Genomic DNA, 19,065 nt, shown 5'->3' with positions numbered 1-19,065 from the left:
CGCTGGCATTCCTCCTGGCTTCTCCAGCTGGCAGTGCTGCTGCTGGTCTTGTTCCCAGGCTGGCTGGGGATGGGGGTTTCACATGGCCATGAAGTGAGCCTTCGGTGTGTTTGGGTGGAGGGACAGGGTGAGGGGTGTGGAGATGTGCACTTTGAGCCTGGATTCCTCTGCTCTCAGCAGTGTTCAGGTTCCTTTCAGATGAACTACTGAGTCCAACTTTCCTGCAGCTCTCACAGGGCGGCTGAGACCAGAACTGATGAACAGATTGTCTGTTTTCACTAAAGGACACTCTGCAATATAGGGACAGTCCCTTTTTCTCTGAGCAGACACAAAGTTTCCCTTCAAGTGCAGGGGGAATGCCCAGAATTTCTGTTTTAGAAAAACTCAGCAGTGTCCAGGTTCTGTAGGCACTGGAACAGGCACCACAGGGAAGTGGTCACAGCACTAATGCTGTCAGAATTCAAACATTTGGGCAACCCCCTCAGGCATATAGACTGATTTTTGGGTGGTCATGTACAGATTCAGGGGTGGGATCTGATGATCCTTGTGCAACCCTTCCATGTCAGCATGTTCTATGATTCTATGACTCCAGGAACATAGGAGGAGAATTGTCCTGTAGCTCAAAGACCGGCCAACACAGGGCAGCAGAGACCAGAACTGATGGACTGACTGCCTCTCCTCTCTGAAGGGCACTCTGCTCTAAAGTGCAGTATCTGTGATTCTGAAGATCTACAAGGTTTCACTTGGAGTGCAGCTGAATGCCCAGGATTTATGCCTTAGAAGGACTCCTCAGATGTGGTGGAGCAGCTGAACAAAGATTACAAATCAAACAAACAAATAAAATAATAAATACATAAATCTCCACGTGTCTGCTCTGTGATGAACTTTGAGCAAAACTGGGGAAATCTGATATGAACTGAAGTGAATCTGAGACTGCCCCATGTTCCTACCATGTTGCTACCTTGAGCTGTAGTGCAGGACTGATTCTTCCATTGCCCACAGAAGAGCACTCTTCTCCTAGAGAGACTCAGTATCAGCTGGAAGTCATTAAAGGGACCTTCAAAATAACTGCCTGCAAGTGGAAAATCTTTTTGATGGTTTTAAAAAATTGAATTTTCCTATGATATGTCCACTGTACATTATTACTATTCTTTCTCTTTGTGCAGGACCACTTCACAGAAATAACGGATGTCCAACAACAGCTCTGTGAGTGAGTTCCTCCTGCTGGCATTTGCAGACACACGCGAGCTGCAGCTCCTGCACTTCGCGCTCTTCCTGGGCATCTACCTGGCTGCCCTCCTGGGCAACGGCCTCATCCTCAGCGCCGTAGCCTGCCACCACCGCCTCCACACCCCCATGTACTTCTTCCTGCTCAACCTCGCCCTCCTCGACCTGGGCTGCATCTCCACCACTCTGCCCAAAGCCATGGCCAATGCCCTCTGGGACACCAGGGCCATCTCCTATCAAGGATGTGCTGCTCAGGTCTTCTTTTTTGTCTTCTTCATTGGAGCAGAGTATTCCCTTCTGACCGTCATGGCCTATGACCGCTACGTTGCCATCTGCCAGCCCCTGCACTACGGGAACCTCCTGGGCAGCAGAGCTTGTGCCCAGATGGCAGCAGCTGCCTGGGGCAGTGGCTTTCTCAATGCTGTCCTGCACACGGCCAACACACTTTCCCTGACCCTCTGCCAAGGCAATGCTGTGGACCAGTTCTTCTGTGAAATCCCCCACATCCTCAAGCTTTCCTGCTCAAATTCCTATCTCAGAGAAGTTTGGGCAATTCTGTTTAGCATATTTTTAGCATTTGGTTGCTTTGTTTTCATTGTGGCGTCCTATGTTCAGATATTCAGGGCAGTGCTGACGATTCCCTCTGAGCAGGGCCGGCACAAAGCCTTCTCCACGTGCCTCCCTCACCTGATTGTCAACTCCCTGATGATCAGCACTTCCATCTTTGCCTACCTGAAGCCCCCCTCCATCTCCTCCCCATCCCTGGACCTGGTGGTCACAGTTCTGTACAGCGTGGTTCCTCCAGTAGCAAACCCTCTCATCTATAGCTTGAGGAACCGGGAACTAAGGGATTCCATCAGGACTCTACTTGAATACACATATCTTCAGCAAATTCACCTATAATACTATGCCCAATATTAGAAATCCCAGCTCTTCTCAGAAAGAAAATAATATGATGTCTTCTATTATTAAATATCTGTTTTATTATTTTCTTTCATTATTTCACATTTGATTAAATATTATTCCTAGCCCCCTAGAAGTCTATTATTTTTCTGTAGAAGATGGCTTCATGTGTAGATAAACCTGATAAGAAAGCCATTAGAAATTCATTGGTGGGAGCTGCCATCTCTTCCCATCTCCTCTGGAGCTGGGGGAGCAGCCCCAGCATGCAGGAGGTGCTCAGGGCCAAGAGCCCAGCTGACACATGCAGGAGCAGCCCCGGTGTCCCTCGGGGCTGCCCCTCCCTGCCCGCTGGGCTCCGCCTCTCTGCTGCCTTCGGGTCGGGGCTGCTGCTTCCCTGGAGCCATGGCCATGGCCAGCAGCAGGATGTGAACCTTTTCCCTGCTGCTCTCTTTTGGCTTCTGCATTGTGGTTTTTGTATCCGTGTAAGCCCTGATATATTGTGTACCTTGGTGACAGTGCTGTTGTCTCTGCAGTGACATCCCTGTGCTTGCAGGAAGCAGCAGGCACTGTGCAACCCTGGGTCACAGCTGCCTCCCTGCTAGCACCACAGTAACAGGAGGGTCTTGCTCAGGGCAAACCCAGAAGCCTGAACGCCTCTGCCAAATGTGCTATCAGGAATGGAGCCAAGAGGTTACTCCCTGCTCTTATGTTTTCTGGGCTTCTTCATGGAGTGAAGGACACAGGATGAAAGTCCCAGGGTGGTTTGTGCGGAAACAAGGGCAGGAGTAAGTACTCCCGTTGTGGCAGCACTTGCCTGAGGAGATGACAACTGGTCTTGGACTCATCTGCATGGGACTGCACCCTGCAGTGGGGTTGACGGCCAGTGCCAGCCTGGAGAGGAATCTGGAGCTTCCAGGAGATGTCAGGGGATCTCCCGGGATAGGGTGCTCAGTGGGTAGTAATTGAAACCTCATAGAATGACTGTGCAAGGTAGTGTCTGGTAACAAACAAGGTGAATCTGAGGAGTGCATGGGCAGCTCAGACTGCTCAGGCTGGGTCAGCTGTCACTGCAGGTTCTCCTCCCAGCTTCTTGCCCACCTGCAGCCAACTGACTCCTGGGGCAGAGTGAGAAGCAGAGAAAGCCTTGACGCTGTGCCAGCACTGCTCAGGAACAGCGACTACAGCCATGGGTGACCAACACTGCTCTGGTCACATATCAAAAACACAGCAACACACGGCCTGATCTGCAGAGAGAAACACTGTCCCAGCCAGTCTTTGTCCCCACAACGGATGAGAAACTCTGGAACGAGCCAGAAAAGTGGTAATAAGCAGTACGACAATTGAGGAAGCCCAAAGGCCCTTCTGAAGGGTCACTGAGTGCCACCTGAGAGGCAGTGCTGAGCAGTGGGGAGGGCCAGGAGAAAGACTTGTGAGAAGGCTGTGAGAAACAAGGACACTCAGGGCTTTGGCAGATCCTTAAAGTCCTGCCTGAGTCCCCAAATGGAAAGCAATCTATGTCTGTGGGTTGACGAGAAGGAAGTGGTGAGTCCCGAATGGGGGAAAGGGCTGAAGGTCCCTGTGTGAAGCTGGGTGGATGGAGAAGTGTCCACCTTGCATGTGTGCCTCAGCCTGGGAGCAGGGGCCTGCCCACGGTGCGGGATAGCTGGTCTGTGCTTAGCCATGCCCTAGGAGATGACCTTGCTCTCTTCCTCCCCACACGGGTCAGGCCCTCAGCAAACACCCCTGAGCCTGGAGATGCACCAACCTGCTGCAGTGAGGTGCCACTACTGCAGGGGAAGAAGGGAGGGTTGGAGAGACACATGGGGCCTGAGGGCAGTAGCGGTGTGGCCTGGGGAACTGAGTGCCTGGGAAAAGTTACCCTGGAGCCATAGGAGCCATTCTGGAAAGAAAACTTGTAGGCAGGAACCACGCTTTTGTGGCACTGCAGAGCTGCTGGGTACATTGTGCAGGGTGCTCTGACGGACTTGTGTGTCCTTTTCCATCATGTCTTAAGTGATGCTTTTCTCAGGAATAGAGTAGCCAACAGAGCACTGACAGATAGTCTAAGATCATGAAAGGCCACATAAGCATGCCCCTAAAAAGATAACTGATATGGGGAAATCAGGAGAAGCCTGGCCAGGAGAAATGTGAGACTGAGAAGAGGGAATAGGGGCTTGGCCAGCCAAAATTAAGGATGTTGTAAGAGGGTTCAGGTTATGCTGATGCAGCTGTAACTGTGACTTAAAATGGTCATACAAGGCTATTCCCCAGCTTCAACCTGTAAACTTATTTCCTAAACCTAAATGCTACTCAGCACCCTGACAAGAATCCACTACTCTAATGAGTGACCTCAACGTACCCCTAGAAGACAAAACTCAGCCCATAGTCACTTCCCCTAGCTCTTACTCTCTTAATCACTCTGATCTCTGCCCTTAATACTAGCATTATAATGGTCTATTTAACACTAGAAAACTGCTTAAGAGACCTAAACCAAACCCTAACTCCAAATAAATGTGAGGGGCCATGGATCTGATCGGCTTGTGGGCCAAAAGGAGGAGGTGGGTGGGAATGCTCTGAGGAGTTCAGCTCTGCCTCAGCATCTCCTGCCCCAGCATGAGGAATGTGACTGTGGCAGGGACTGTGAGGTCACTTCTGTCTCTGCACTTGATAGGGAAGCAGCAGGAATATGTCACAGAAAGGGACTGGGAGGTCACTTGTGCCTGTAGCTGACAGGTCACCTTGACTTCTCCGTGGGCTCTGCACTTTTGGGCTGACATCTGGCAGTGGCCCTGCTAGGCCAGCAGAAGGCACCTGCTTGGCATGCTGACTGGGGGATCCCCTCTGCCTCCAGAGCCAGGAGGAAACAGACAGAAAGAAGGCCCCAACATGGGTTGTCCTGTCCCTTCTGCTTGAGTCCATGAGTGGGCAGCAGCAGGCACAAGGCTTGGCTGTGTGTAGCCAAGAAGCTGCAAGGCCAGCAGCAGGCCCCTGGCTTGGAAGCTTCTGCTGAGGTGACTTGTGTCTGGTTGGCTGAGAGGCCGCAAGGAGCCTGCTGGGTTGGGATGCCTACTTCAGGAGTGGTTTCCACCCTGATGGAGCTTTCTTTGGCAGTAGGAAAGAGCAGAAGATAAAACTTCCACACAGTGTACCTTGGAAGTTAAGCATTGGCCACCAGGAGGAAGAAATGTCCCTCAAAGAATATTGCTGCGGTGCCAGAGGTCACCCTCTGATCAGACCATGGCTTTGTGTTTCAAGGAACATCTGGTGAGGGCTGACGAGACATCAGTGAAAGCAAGGCATGAAAGCAAGATGGTGAACTGAGATGGATGTCTGCAGACTTCAAGGAAATAGGTCAGACTGTGGCACATGATAGGAAAGCCTGCAGAGGGGAAGACAGAGGGTACTGGTAGAAATGGTAGGCCCAACAGCCCTGAAATTTCTGTCCTCTTGGCTAGAGCTTAAGAAGAAAGGTGTTTTATTCATTGTGATGAGGTCTCATCGATTCCTTGCAACCCTGTGCAGCACCTTGGAGGTGTGACACCAGTTTTGTTATCATGTTCTCATTTCTCTCTCACTGCCCACCACATCCCACAGACCCCAGGAAAAGCCTTGAGCCAGACGTGGGGGTGCAGGGTCTCCTCTCACAGTTCTAGGGGTCAGGCATTTGCTCTTCTTCTTCACTAAAACAAACCAAAATTTTTCTCAGCACAGTGCTTTGCCTGTCTGTAACCATGGCCTCCAATTAGCTGCCCTAACAAGCCCTGGGGAGGCTTTGTTACTAACAGCCCTCAGTGGGGCCCATTAATACTCCAAGTCACTTCAACTTCTCCTTCTGACTTTACTTTCTCTAGCAGTTGCATCGTTCTCCTCTCAGTACCTGAGCTTCATAGACTCAGCACCAAAATACACCATGGAACTCATTAAAATGCAGAAATATCTAATATCTCTTCCATAGTTGTCTTCAAGCCTTCACGCCTTGTGCAGCTAATTGCAGAGCTTGCAAGATGTAATTAAGGAAGAAGATTTCAAAGAGCAACCAATAAATAGATTTTCTTGTTTCAAAGGCTGAATTTTTCTGCATTTCTGTTTTGAACATCATTCTCCTATTGCTATTCATCCAGAGTGACTTCTTTAGATACCTTCATTGGGAGGAAGAGCAGAGTGTGCTGGTCTGACACCTCCACTGCCAACATTAGTCTTTGTCCCTGTAACTGCAGCCCAGCCCAGCACATGAAACCCTTTCTAAGATAAGTCAGGGGTGTGTTCAGAAAATAATAAAATAAAATAAAATAAAATAAAATAAAATAAAATAAAATAAAATAAAATAAAATAAAATAAATAAAATAAGATTGAAATGACCATTGGATCCTGAGAAATTCAGCCTGAATCTTAGTAGACACCTGGACATCCATGGACTCTCTTGGATCGTCTGTGGAAAACTCAAGGTGAAATATGAAGAAAATATATCTTTATTGGCTGTAGCTGTACCCATGAGCTTGGCCTCTTTTGGGAAATTGTCCCCTTCCAGCCACGGAAACCTAAATTGAGTAATGTGAAAAGACCTGCCCAGTCAGAATAGGGCAAAGTCCTACTTGCTGTGCTATAGATGCAGAAGGCAAAAAGAATTGCATTGTGCCTGACGCTACTCTGGGACGTGTCACCCAGGTCAGGCAACTTTACCTTAGTGCTGACAAGTCCATCACTAAACCACGCTCCCAAGCTCTACATCTACACCTTGGCTCTCCAGTCAATGACCCAGCTCATGGATGGCAATCAGGGAGTCTCGGTTAGCGTGACGCTGCCTCAGGTCCTCCACCATGGTAGCCATTGGCACCTGCTGTTCTTCAGCCCTCAGCAAACCCCCAACAGAAGGATTCTATGGAAGGCCAAGCAAGGTAGACAACTGTTTCATGTCCTTTGTCTCCAAGGCAGCTCTGCCAAAGCCCCACCGGTGGTGCCCTCTTGGAACTCTGAATTCCCTCTCCTGAAGCAGTCTATGCCAAGGATGCACATAGCCTCTGGGCCAGACCCAATGGGGTGCTTTTGCCATTCCTTCCCAGTTCAACTCACTTCAGTCTCCAGTACAGTTAACTGTTGGGATCCCCCTGTCACTCCAGAAACACAGGTGGGTTCTACTTCTTTCTAGCTTGATGGCGTTAGGGTACACTGTGCACCGGTGTCCAGTAGAGCCTGATACATTTGTGGGTATGATGTGCTGGGCCATTAAATATACCCAGTCCAGTAAACTCGATTGTCCCTTTCCTCCCTGCCTCCCCCTGGCTTGAAGCAGGACCCTTCTAGTCCTGCTCATAGTATTCATTACTGTGTCTGGTAGATGGCCCAATGGAAAAACGTGCTGCCATAGCACAGTAATCCCATGGGGCAGGGGAATGGAGCCGACAGCCAAGGGACACATTTGGGTGTGGAAGGTGGGGCCCAGCAGAGACAAGGAGTCAAGGCAGTGGGGTGGGGGAGGCCAGCAGAAGCAGCCCAAGGGGTGGTGCTGCTAGTGAGGACAGGTTTGTGGCAGCAGCCTGAGTGGGCAGCAGCTGTGCGCAGGCGAGGGGAGGCCAGGAAGCGCATGGCAAGAGCGCTGCTGCCAGCAGAGCCAAGGCCGGGGCCGAGCCCAAGGGCAGAGGCAGGCCCAGGGCAGGGGGCTGCAAGGGCCATGCTGAGCTCCCTGCCCCTGCAGCAGCCGCCCTGGCCCTCGGCCTCCTCTCCCCTGCCCCTGCAGCTCTGGGCTCCCTTGGCGCAGCCCTGGCTCTGCAGCACCAAGCCCTGCTGGGAGCCCTCCCCTGCATGCTGCCACCGCTCCCTGATGCTGCTGTTGCCCTCTGCCGGGCACTGCCCAGCCCAGCCCAGCCCCTGCCCACCTCTCCCCACCTCCCTGCCCTCTCCCCAGCCCAGCAGCCCAGGCTGTACTGGCCCCAGGGCAGAGCCCACCGCAGGCTGCTGCAGGGCTCTGGGCATGGCCACCACAGCCCCAGCCCCTTGCAAGGCACCGCAGCTGCTGGCACAAAGGCAGCTCTGGGCCTCCCCTGCAACCCCCGCGCAGGGGCCAGCCCCAGCTCATTGATGGAGGTCCATGAAGCTGCAGGAGCCCTGCTCTCTTGCCTGAGGGATCCCCAGCATGGGGTGCCTGTGCCACAGAGCAGCTCCAGATTCCTCTCCAACATGCCATTTGCCATCAGACCGAGCAAATGCAGGACACTACCAGGGCACTGAAAGGCCAAGTATTGTTTGCTGGGCCGTGTGCTACCAAGAAGTCAGATCCCGGTCCAGCCCTTTGTCCTTCAGCGATCACTATAGGAATCTGATCCTTCCTGAAGGCCAGAAAAACAAGAGGGCTGTCCAGGGAGGATCTCCTTGGGTGTATTTCTGACACCAGCTTTAGAAGAGGTGTACAGAGATGTGGAGGAGATGCCCCTGTAGGAATATCAGGAAAGTCACCAAGGTGCATGAGATCTGATGGCTAACCCACGTACAAGAGCACAAGAGAACAATGTGGAGACCAAAAGAGAGCAGCAGGGAAAAGGCCATGTCCTGCTGCTGGCCATGGCCATGGCTCCAGGGAAGCAGCAGCCCTGACCCGAAGGCAGCAGAGAGTCAGAGCCCAGCAGGCAGTGAGGGGCAGCCCCAAGGGCCACCGGGGCTGCTCCTGCATGTGGCAGCTGGGCTCTTGGTCCTGAGCCCCTCCTGCGTGCTGCGGCTGCTCCCCCATCTCCAGAGCAGATGGCAAGAAATGGCAGCTGAGACCAGTGAAGTTATGCTCTTTTCTTAATTGACTGTACCTACAGAGGAAGCCTAGTTCAATTGGTTGATTAGAAGATGTATTCAAAGTAAATAAATTACTACATTAATTAAATCAATATTAAAAATTATTTAAAAAATAAAAAAGAATAATAATATGAAAATCTGTCATGTCCGTTTCTCAAATACAATGGTAGTCTTCAGAGGATTATTATTAATGATTACAATATGATAATACTACTAAAGATAAAAATGATATAATACAAATCACAATACTATTAACAACATTGATGCTTAAGAAGCACATATAGAAGCATTTTCCTCACTGCAACTTTGAGCTCCTGCTTCCTCATGCTGTAGATGAGTGGGTTCACTGCTGGAGGTACCACTGAGTACAAAAGTGACACCACCAAGTCCAGAGATGGGGAAGAGATGGAAGCGGGCTTCAGGTAGGCAAATATGGCAGTGCTGACAAAGAGGAAAACCACTGCCAGGTGAGGGAGGCATGTGGAAAAGGCTTTGTGCTTGCTCTCCTCAGAGGGCATCCTCAGCACAGTCATGAAGATCTGTAAATAGGAAACTACAATGAAAACAAAACAACCAAAGAATAAAGAAACAGTAAACACAAGAGCCCTGACTTCCCTGAGGTAGGCATTTGAGCAGGACAGCCTGAGGATGTGGGGGATTTCACAGAAGAACTGGTCCAAAACATTGCCGTGGCAGAGGGGCAGGGAAAATGTGCTGGCCGTGTGCAGGACAGCATTGAGAAAGCCACTGCCCCAGGCAGCTGCTGCCATCTGGACACAAGCTCTGCTGCCCAGGAGGCTCCCGTAGTGCAGGGGCTTGCAGATGGCAACGTAGCGGTCGTAGGCCATGATGGTGAGAAGGGAATATTCTGAGCCAAAGAAGAAGACAAAAAAGAAGACCTGTGCAGCACAGCCTACATAGGAGATGGCCCTGTTGTCCCAGAGGGCATTGGCCATGGCTTTGGGCAGAGTGGTGGAGATGCAGCCCAGGTCGAGGAGGGCGAGGTTGAGGAGGAAGAAGTACATGGGGGTGTGGAGGCGGTGGTGGCAGGCTACGGCGCTGAGGATGAGGCCGTTGCCCAGGAGGGCAGCCAGGTAGATGCCCAGGAAGAGCGCGAAGTGCAGGAGCTGCAGCTCGCGTGTGTCTGCGAATGGTAGCAAGAAGAATTCAGTGATGGAGCTGCTGTTGGACATCTGCTTTTTTGGGGATGTGATCCTGAACAAAGAGGAGAAAGAACAGTAAGAATGTACAACAGACTTATCAGAGAAAAACTCGTCCCATTTCTCATTTAGAATCTCCAGAAAATTGTCCATTTCCAGGAAGACATTTGGCAGGTCATTTTCATGAGTTCTTCCTGATGCCTGAGGGTACCCCTGTGAGCAGGGGACTCCTCTGCGGGCAATGGCAGAGGCAGTTATGCCCAATAGCCAGAGGTAAGGAGGAACATTGGGTAATCTCAGACTCACTTCACTCCTGATATCAAAGAACCTTGCCCCAGTGTTGCTCCCAGGTTGCCCAACTTCAGAGCAGATATACATGTATATACGTGTTTTTGTTTTTTGTTTTTTTAATTTTTATTTTATTGGGTCAGACTTTTTGTTGTTACTAACCTACCACACTGGCTGAGTTTTTCTAAAACAGAAATCCTGGGCATTTCTCCAGCACATAAGAAAAATATTGCGTATCCTCAAAGAAAAAGGGACTGGGCCTATAGTGCAGTGTCCTTTAGTGAGGGCAGACAATCTGTTCATCAGTGCTGGTCTCAGCCACCCTGTGAGTGTTGCAGGAAAGTTGTACTCAGAGGTTGATCTGAGAAGAACCTAAACACTGCTGAGAGCAGAGACATCCAGGTACAAAGTGCCCATCTCCAGACCCCTCACCCTGTTCCCATACTCCCCTTCCCTCAAGCACACTGAGGGCTCACTCCATGGGCATGTGAAACCCCCATCCCCAGCCAGCCTGGGAACAAGACCAGCAGCAGCACGGCCAGCTGGAGAAGCCAGGAGGAATGCCAGCGTGCTGCTGCCAGGGGAGGCAAGGCCAGGGAGGGACAGACGGACACTCAGCAGACCCTCCTGTGCTGCAGCTCTGCCTGCAGAGGAGGCAGCTCATCCTCATTGCAAATGATCTGTGCTCACTTCAGGCCAGCAGAGACCTCCTAAAGACAGGGATGTCTCCCAGCACTGGGCATTGGGGGCCTTGCAACTCGTAAAGATCAGCTAGAATAAAACCTGAGAGGAACACAAAATGATGTTGGTGCAGTTTCTGTTCTGAGGTGTGGGGAGGGAATTTATAAACTTCATTGCTGACAAACTGATCTCTCACTGCAATTCTCTTTCAGTCTCAGTCTCCACAACAATACTGACAATCCATTACCATGAAACCTGCCTCCCCTCCACTGCAGGAATCTGCAAGCACAGGCTACAGAAAAAGTCTTGCCTTTCAGGTAGCCCCTCTCTTGTTCTTCCTCTTGAAATATGCAATCATAAATGCTATTCTCTACAGCATTTTCTACTCTTTTGTGGAGAAACAGAGAGACCCATCCCAACAAATGCTATCAGCCATCAGATGTGCCAGCTGTACAAGACCCCTCTGGCAACCCCACCTGCATGGCCCTGCTGCCAGAGCCTCACGGTGTCAAGAGCCTGCAGATGTGTCCTGCCACACGCTGCCCTCTGTTGTTGTGCTCCTCAGTGCCTCCAAGCCCTCTCTCCTTCTCTCCTCTCTGTGTGCCAGCTGCGGTCAGAGCCCCCAGCCCTGCTGCGCTGTGCAGAGGAGCTGCTCCTGGGCACAGCTTTCTCTCTGCACCAGGGCCCTCTTGCCACGAGCTCTCTCTGTCCCATGAGCCCGGCCCAGCTCAGCAGCACAGCAGCAGCACAGCACCCGACCATGGCATCACTTGCTCTGTGCCCTTGGGCTCCCTCGAGGTGTCCCCAAGGCCTCAGGGCTGACAGCTCCCGAAAGCAGCAGGGTCTCTGCTGGGGTGTGTTGTTTGAAGCAGACTGAAGACATCACTGACTGCTTCTCTCTGTAGATGTCAGAGACTGATTTTTTAAAGTGTGATTTCTGCTCTTGTACTGTGGTTGTCAAATATGAGTACAAATGTTTCCCTCCCTTAACTCCTATTCTGTTCCCAGTGTATTGCAGGACACCTCAGCCATGACTGCCAGGGATCATTTCACCCCTCTGAACATGTTCTAACGAAAGAGGGGGGACCAGAATGCTCTAAAAGTGTTTCCATGAAGGAAAGACGTTTAGATGTAGAGCTTAGGGATATGGTTTAGTGGGGTTATGGTTTAGTGGGGACTGTTAGTGTTAGGTTAGAGGTTGGACTCGATGATCTTGAGGTCTCTTTCAACCTAGAAATTCTGTGATTCTGTGAAATGAGACACTAAGACACCATTCATTGAGTTTCCCTAGCTCTCCATCTGGAAGATCCCCTATCCATACACAAATCTCTTCTTCCCCTCTTAATTGACCATCACGGTGACTGGGATGTGGAACACCCTCATCACTGTGCTGGTGCCTAACACCAAACACCTGCAGATGCCCATGGCCTTCTTCCTGGGGGAGAGTTGTCCTTGCACAGCTCCAGCACCCTGTGCCAGATGCTGGCCAGCTTCCTGGCTGGGGACAGCACCCCCTTTGCTCACAGAGGTGGCAGCACTCTCAGCTGCACCTTCTGCATGACCGCAGTGCTTCCTGCTGGGGGCCATGTCCTACAGTCAGCCCTGGGCTGTATGCCATCCCTGTTCTCTGCAAGGCTCGAGAAGTGGAAGGTCTGACTCCAGAAGGCAGCTGTACCTGAACCAGGGGAATTTCTCTATGTACACTAATTCTTTCTCCTCCTCCCAGCTACTGTTCTGTGGCCCCAGTGTCAAGCAACCCTTGTGTGGTTTTGCCCCATTGCTGGAGCTGTCCTGCAGTGCCACGGTGATACTCTTGGTTTTGCTTTCAAAATTTGCATATGTATCCAATCTTCCTCTTCCTAATCATGCAGATGCCCACCTCACAGATCTTAAGCAAGTTCTTTCCGAACATTCATCATCCCCTGGTCAATCCTCAGGTTCCTTAGCGGTGGTGTGGGAAGGATGAGAGAGGTGCTAGGGGAGGTGCTGACATTGTCATAAGACCTATTTCAAATACCTTGGAAAGGACAGACGGATCAAAGACTTTCCTCGGGATTTGGAAAAGGCAGATGTCAAACCCATCTTCTAGTAGAGGGGCAAGCAGAAGGATGATGAAGCCTAACCAAGGAGAAAAGTGCAAGCCTTAGCCTTAGGCCGCAAACCAGACCTAAACTGAAGTCCTCAAAGCTTGTCCTTATTCTAAACCCTGAGCAGGATCCTTAGGCACAACACCAAACAATTCCTTGAAGCCCTTGCCATTCCTTTAACCCTGGAATGTGACCACTAATCCCTAAACATTAACCTGAACACCTAACCCCCAAAGCCCTCCACCATGCACACAGCACATCTCAGCTTCAAGCCCACTCCTACCCCTACCTTGTGTGGTTTTTATGCTTGGCGTAGGGCAGGGACTGTGAGGTCCTGAAGCAGTCATATTGCATTGGAAGAAGCATATGAGATGACAGGTATGTGATCAGATCAGAGGCCACAAGGAGGAGCTGGCTGGGAATGCTGGGATGGGATCAGGTGTGCCTCAGGATCTGTTGGGCATGCAGGAGGCATGTAGATGTGAAGGAGGCTGGGAGGCCACTTCTGTCTCTGGAGCTGACAGACCTCCAGGAGGAATGTGGCACAGATAGGGACCGTAAAGGCCAGAAGCATGCACATGGCATTGAAGATGATGGTGAGGCATCTTCTGTTCTGGTCAGGTGACAGACCACAAGAAGGCTGATGGGGTGGGAGTCATGCTTGAGGTAGAGCTCGTGAGACCATAGAATCAGAGAATGGCTCCTGTTGGAAGGACTTTAAAGATCACCTATTGCTAACCCCCTGGCCATGAACAGGGATGCCCCCCATGAGAACAGGTTGCCCAGGGCCCTTTGCACAGGAATCCCTTCCTCTGTTGCATCAACTACACCTCTCAGCTTGGTGTCATCTGCACACTTGCAGAGGGTGCACTCGACCCCACTGTCTATGTCACTAATAAACATATTAAACCATATGGGTCTGAGGACAGACCCCGGAGGTACAAGTCATCACCAGCCTCAACTTGGACATAGAACCATTGAGCACCACTCTCTGGGTGTGACCTTCAAGCCAACTCCTTTCCACTGAATGGTGCACCCATCAAATCTGTATCTCTCTAATTTGGAGACCAGGATGTCATGTGGGACCATGGCAATGGTCTTACAGAAGTCCAAGTAGATGACATCGGTTGGTCTTCCCTTCTTGTCTGATGTGGTCACTCCATTGTAGAAAGCCACCAGATTGGCCAGGCACCATTTACCCTTTGGTGAAGCCATTCTTGTTGTCTTGGATCACCTCTTTGTGCCTTGACTCTGATTCCAGGAGGATCTTTTCCATGATCTTTTCAGGCACAGATCTGAGGCTCACCATTCAGTAGTTCCCTGGGTTATCCTTTCTACCCTTTTTAAAAATGGGAGTGATATTTCCCTTTTTCAAGCCACCATGGACTTCACACAGCTGACAGGACTCTTCAAATATGATGGAGAGAGGCTTGCCAACTGCATCAGCCAGTTCCCTCAGGACAACGGGATGCAAGTCATCAGGTGCCATAGACTTGTGCTTGTTGAGTTCCATCGGGTGGTCTCAAACCTGCTCTTCACTTAGAGTGGGTGGGACTTTGCACCTCCAGCCTCCATCTATAGGTTCAGGGAAATGAAAGACTTGGGAAGCCTGACTGGCAGGGAAGACTGAGGCAAAGATGTTGTTGAGTCCCTCAGCCTTCTCCATGTCTGTCATTACCAGTCCACCCTTCTCATCCATTGCAGGGGGTACACTCTCCTTGGCCTTTATTTTCCGAGTGATGTATCTCTAGAATCTCTTCTTATTATTCCTTACATTCCTTGCAAAGATGAGGCTTACTCACCCAAATGCCTTCCGTGGACACTAGTATTAAAATGCTCTATTTATCCCTCGATTTCTTGGCAGACCTAAATAAAATGCTAAACTACAGAGCTTGCCTATACCCTAACCACAGAAGTACACCAAACGTTCCCAAAAAAACTCTGTTTACTCTCTAACCCAGAAAAGTGAGTCCTAGTCCCTAAGGGACTAGGGAGATGCGAGCTCTGCTTCAGGATCTCCTGCCCCAGCAGGAGGAATGTGACTGTGGCAGGGACTGTGAGGTCACTTCTGTCTCTGCACTTGATAGGGCAGCAGCAGGAACGTGTCACAGAAAGGGACTGGGAGGTCACTTCTGCCTGTAGCTGACAGGTCAGCCTTGACTTCTCCCTGGGAGCTGCACTTTTGGGCTGACATCTGCCAGTGGCCCTGCTAGGCCAGCAGAAGGCACCTGCTTGGCATGCTGACTGGGGGATCCCCTCTGCCTCCGGAGCCAGGAGGACCCAGGCAGAAAGAAGGCCCCAACATGGGTTGTCCTGTCCCTTCTGCTTGAGTCCATGACAGGGCAGCAGGCACAAGGCTTGGCTGTGTCGAGCCAAGAAGATGCAAGGCCAGCAGCAGGCCCCTGGCTTGGAAGCTGCTGCTGAGGTGACTTGTGTCTGGTTGGCTGAGAGGCCGCAAGGAGCCTGCTGGGTTGGGATGCCTACTTCAGGAGTGGTTTCCAACCGTGATGTAGCTTCCTTTGGCAGTAGGAAAGAGCAGGAGAGAAAAAAGTACTACAAAATGTGCATTGGAACGATGGCACTGGCCATGAGGAGGAAGAAATGTCCAGGGGAACAATTGGTTTTGTTGCTAGTAACAGAAGCAAAGAAGGCATTAAGTGTCTCAGCCTTTGCCTCATTCCTTGTCACCAGGTTTTCCCCCCAAAATCCAATAAAGCATGATGATTCTCCCTAATCCTCCTTCATTTAAACTATTTTATTTTTATTTTTATTTTTATTTTTATTTTTATTTTTATTTTTATTTTTATTTTATTCTCTTTGACAGTAATAGATGGATTGAGGTCCAGCTGGGCTTTGGCCCATCCAGTTTTGACCTGCACAGCCACATAACATTCAGGACACAGCTCCAGACAAACTGACAGCATGCATGAGAAGAAAGCGCAGCAAATGTGGAACCTGACAGCCTTCCATCCCCTGCCCTTGAGTGACTGTGCTGCAATTCCATTTAGCTGGTTACTCCTGAATTATCCAAGTTTCCCTGCAACTCTTGCTGCTGCTGCTGTCTGGTCAGATATAACACAATTACACGAAGGTTGAACTGTCTGCCTGCAGACATTAACAGCTGATAGAATGGAGCATCACTGTGGGTGCACCTAGAGAAACTGCAGGATTTTGACTTCAGAAAACTCTTGACTTTCACATGGAGAAGAGCCCAGTCCTGTACCAGAGGGAGAGAAACCCCACACATCAGGTCAGACTGGGACCCTGCTGAGTGAGTAGTGGCCATGAGGAGGAGTGCCTGGGCACCACGAGGGAAGCCATACGAGCAGTGGTGCCTGCTCACCATGAACCAGGCCAGCTTCCTACAGAGCTGCCTTACGAGGAGCATGGCCACCAAGAAGATCTGAGTTATCAGACTCAGCTCACATCTGCTGTGACACCACAGAGATAAGGGTCTGCAGCCAAAAAGGAAAGATGTGGAGGTCTCACAGTCCCTAGGAAAGCCATGTATAGACAGGGTAGAGGACAAGGCTGACAGTCCCAACAGGACCAGGTCTTTGTGTTCATATCTATGACTGTTGTCTCTGCCACTGACGCCCATGAGGAGACAGCTTATCATTTAAGCACCAGGGCCTCATTGCCTCCTCACCCCCCACCTATGAACCAGGCAGGGGTCGTACCATTCTCCTGTACTTGGCCATGCACATCCCCATCTCCTACTGCCCCACAAAGAGCCCTGAGCAAGGTGTGACTGCTAAGGATCTCCCTTCCCACAGGTTCAGGGTCAAGGCCTGGCCCTTGTGCTTGGTGACACACATCCAGTTTTCCTACACCTCAGTGTCACCTTCACATTGCCTTTGTCTCCTTGTCCTCACTGCCTCCAGGGTTCTGCTCTAACAAGCTCCAAGAGAGGCTGTGTCAGTGCTGGCCCTCAGGGGAACTCTGCAGGAAACTTGCCTCTGACTTGCACTTCTGGAGAGATGTCTTCAATTGTCTCTGAATGCCTGAGGTTTGTGGGCTCATCAGCCAAGCCCCCAGAGGGGTGATTGCAGTGCCTTGGGCTGGTGCTGTGCTGCTGAGCTGGGCCGGGCTCGTGAGACAGAGAGAGCTCGTGGCAAGAGGGCCGTGGTGCAGAGAGCCAGCTGTGCCCAGGAGCAGCTCCTCTGCACAGCGCAGCAGGGCTGGGGGCTCTGACTGCAGCTGGCACACAGAGAGGACAGAAGGAGAGAGGGCTTGGAGGCACTGAGGAGCGCAGCAACAGAGGGCAGCGTGTGGCAGGACACATCTGCAGGCTCGCCCAAACTCCTACCATATGACCAGGAGCACATTCCAAATGCTTCTTAAACTCCAGACCTCTTGTCCCTCTGCTCTCTGTGCAGGGCAGATGGCACAGGGCTGTGAGGACAGGCTCTACCTCACCAACACCGCAGCCTCTGCACTGGGTTGGGTCTGCCCTGCCTGCCCATGCCTGCTTCTCTCCCTTGCCCAGCGTGGCAGCTGGTGGTGCCTGATTCTGACAGGGAGTGTTGTGCACGAAGGGTGAAGCATGAGGAGATGCTCCCTGTTTTCTCCAGCCAGATACGCATGATCCACCCACTGGTTTTGTCTCCTGGATATTGAACAGGGAAGATGCACACAGAGGCACACAGCCAAACACCCCTCACTCAGCAGAGGGGGCCACTGCCCAGGAACCTTCCCTCTTGGAACCTCAAATGGAGCAGAGCAGGTTGATTGGGAGCTGCTGGGCAAAGGAGGCTGCAGTGTACAGGACACTCAGCAAGCACACAGCAGGGATCCAGACAGGGAGAGACAAAAAGATCCTCTTAGAAAGAGGGAATGTAAGACTTTAATTGGGGATTAACTGATTTTTGCTCACAGTCATTACTCATAACACACCGTCTCACTCTCTATATATGTTTTGTTTCTCATTTTACAGTGTCCTTGACCAAAGTAAGCAAATGCCCAACATCAGCTCAGTGAGCGAGTTCCTCCTGCTGGCATTCGCAGACACGCGCGAGCTGCAGCTCCTGCACTTCGCGCTCTTCCTGGGCATCTACCTGGCTGCCCTCCTGGGCAACGGCCTCATCCTCAGCGCCGTAGCCTGCCACCACCGCCTCTACACCCCCATGTACTTCTTCCTCCTCAACCTCGCCCTCCTCGACCTGGGCTGCATCTCCACCACTCTGCCCAAAGCCATGGCCAATGCCCTCTGGAACACCAGGGCCATCTCCTATCAAGGGTGTGCGGCACAGGTCTTTCTCTTTGTCTTGTTGATGTCATCAGAGTATTTCCTTCTCACCATCATGGCCTATGACCGCTACATGGCCATCTGCAAGCCCCTGCACTACGGGAGCCTCCTGGGCAGCAGAGCTTGTGCCCAGATGGCAGCAGCTGCCTGGGGCAGTGGCTTTCTCAATGCTGTCCTGCACACAGCCACTACATTTTCCCTGCCCTTCTGCCAAGGCAATTCTGTGGACCAGTTCTTCTGTGAGATCCCCCACATCCTCAAGCTCTCCTGCTCAGATACCTACCTCAGGGAAGTTTGGGCTCTTGTGTTTAGTATTTCTTTAGTCTTCGGTTGCTTTGTTTTCATTGTGCTGTCCTATGTGCAGATCTTCAGGGCAGTGCTGAGGATGCCCTCTGAGCAGGGCCAGCACAAAGACTTTTCCACGTGCATCCCTCACCTGGCCATTGTCTCCATGTTTTCCAGCACTGCCATGTTTGCCTACCTGAAGCCCTCTTCCATTTCCTTCCCATCTTTGGACCTGGTGAGTTCATTTCTGTATTTGGTGATTCCTCCAACACTGAACCCCCTCATCTACAGCATGAGGAACCAGGAACTAAGGAATGCAGCGAGGAAACTCTTTGGATACCTGCTACTTTATAAACAATAATAGTTCCATCATCCCATCATTACTATCCTCTCATAATATCTCAGAAAA

The 19,065-nt window shown here is 51.2% G+C and overlaps 3 protein-coding genes across 3 annotated transcripts in view; all 3 read left to right on the top strand.

The window, feature by feature from the left end:
- Positions 1-19,065, top strand: part of LOC137846905 (uncharacterized) — a 426,139-nt gene that overhangs the window by 71,364 nt on the left and 335,710 nt on the right. The gene's annotated exons all lie outside the window — the stretch shown is intronic.
- LOC137846913 (olfactory receptor 14C36-like) lies at positions 1,189-2,130 on the top strand. The gene has a single exon (XM_068665020.1). The coding sequence runs from the start codon at positions 1,189-1,191 to the stop codon at positions 2,128-2,130; it is 942 nt and encodes a 313-aa protein (XP_068521121.1).
- On the top strand, positions 18,082-19,017 carry LOC137846912 (olfactory receptor 14A16-like). The gene has a single exon (XM_068665018.1). The coding sequence runs from the start codon at positions 18,082-18,084 to the stop codon at positions 19,015-19,017; it is 936 nt and encodes a 311-aa protein (XP_068521119.1).

This window comes from Anas acuta, chromosome W (assembly GCF_963932015.1).
Source record: "Anas acuta chromosome W, bAnaAcu1.1, whole genome shotgun sequence".
NCBI lineage: Eukaryota > Metazoa > Chordata > Aves > Anseriformes > Anatidae > Anas > Anas acuta.
Note: the sequence above shows the minus strand (reverse complement) of the source record. Positions and strands in the feature narration are given on the sequence as shown.

Excerpts from the sequence above, each read along its gene's own strand:
- LOC137846912 (XM_068665018.1), top strand. The coding sequence starts at position 18,082 with ATGCCCAACATCAGCTCAGTGAGCGAGTTCCTCCTGCTGGCATTCGCA.
- LOC137846913 (XM_068665020.1), top strand. The coding sequence starts at position 1,189 with ATGTCCAACAACAGCTCTGTGAGTGAGTTCCTCCTGCTGGCATTTGCA.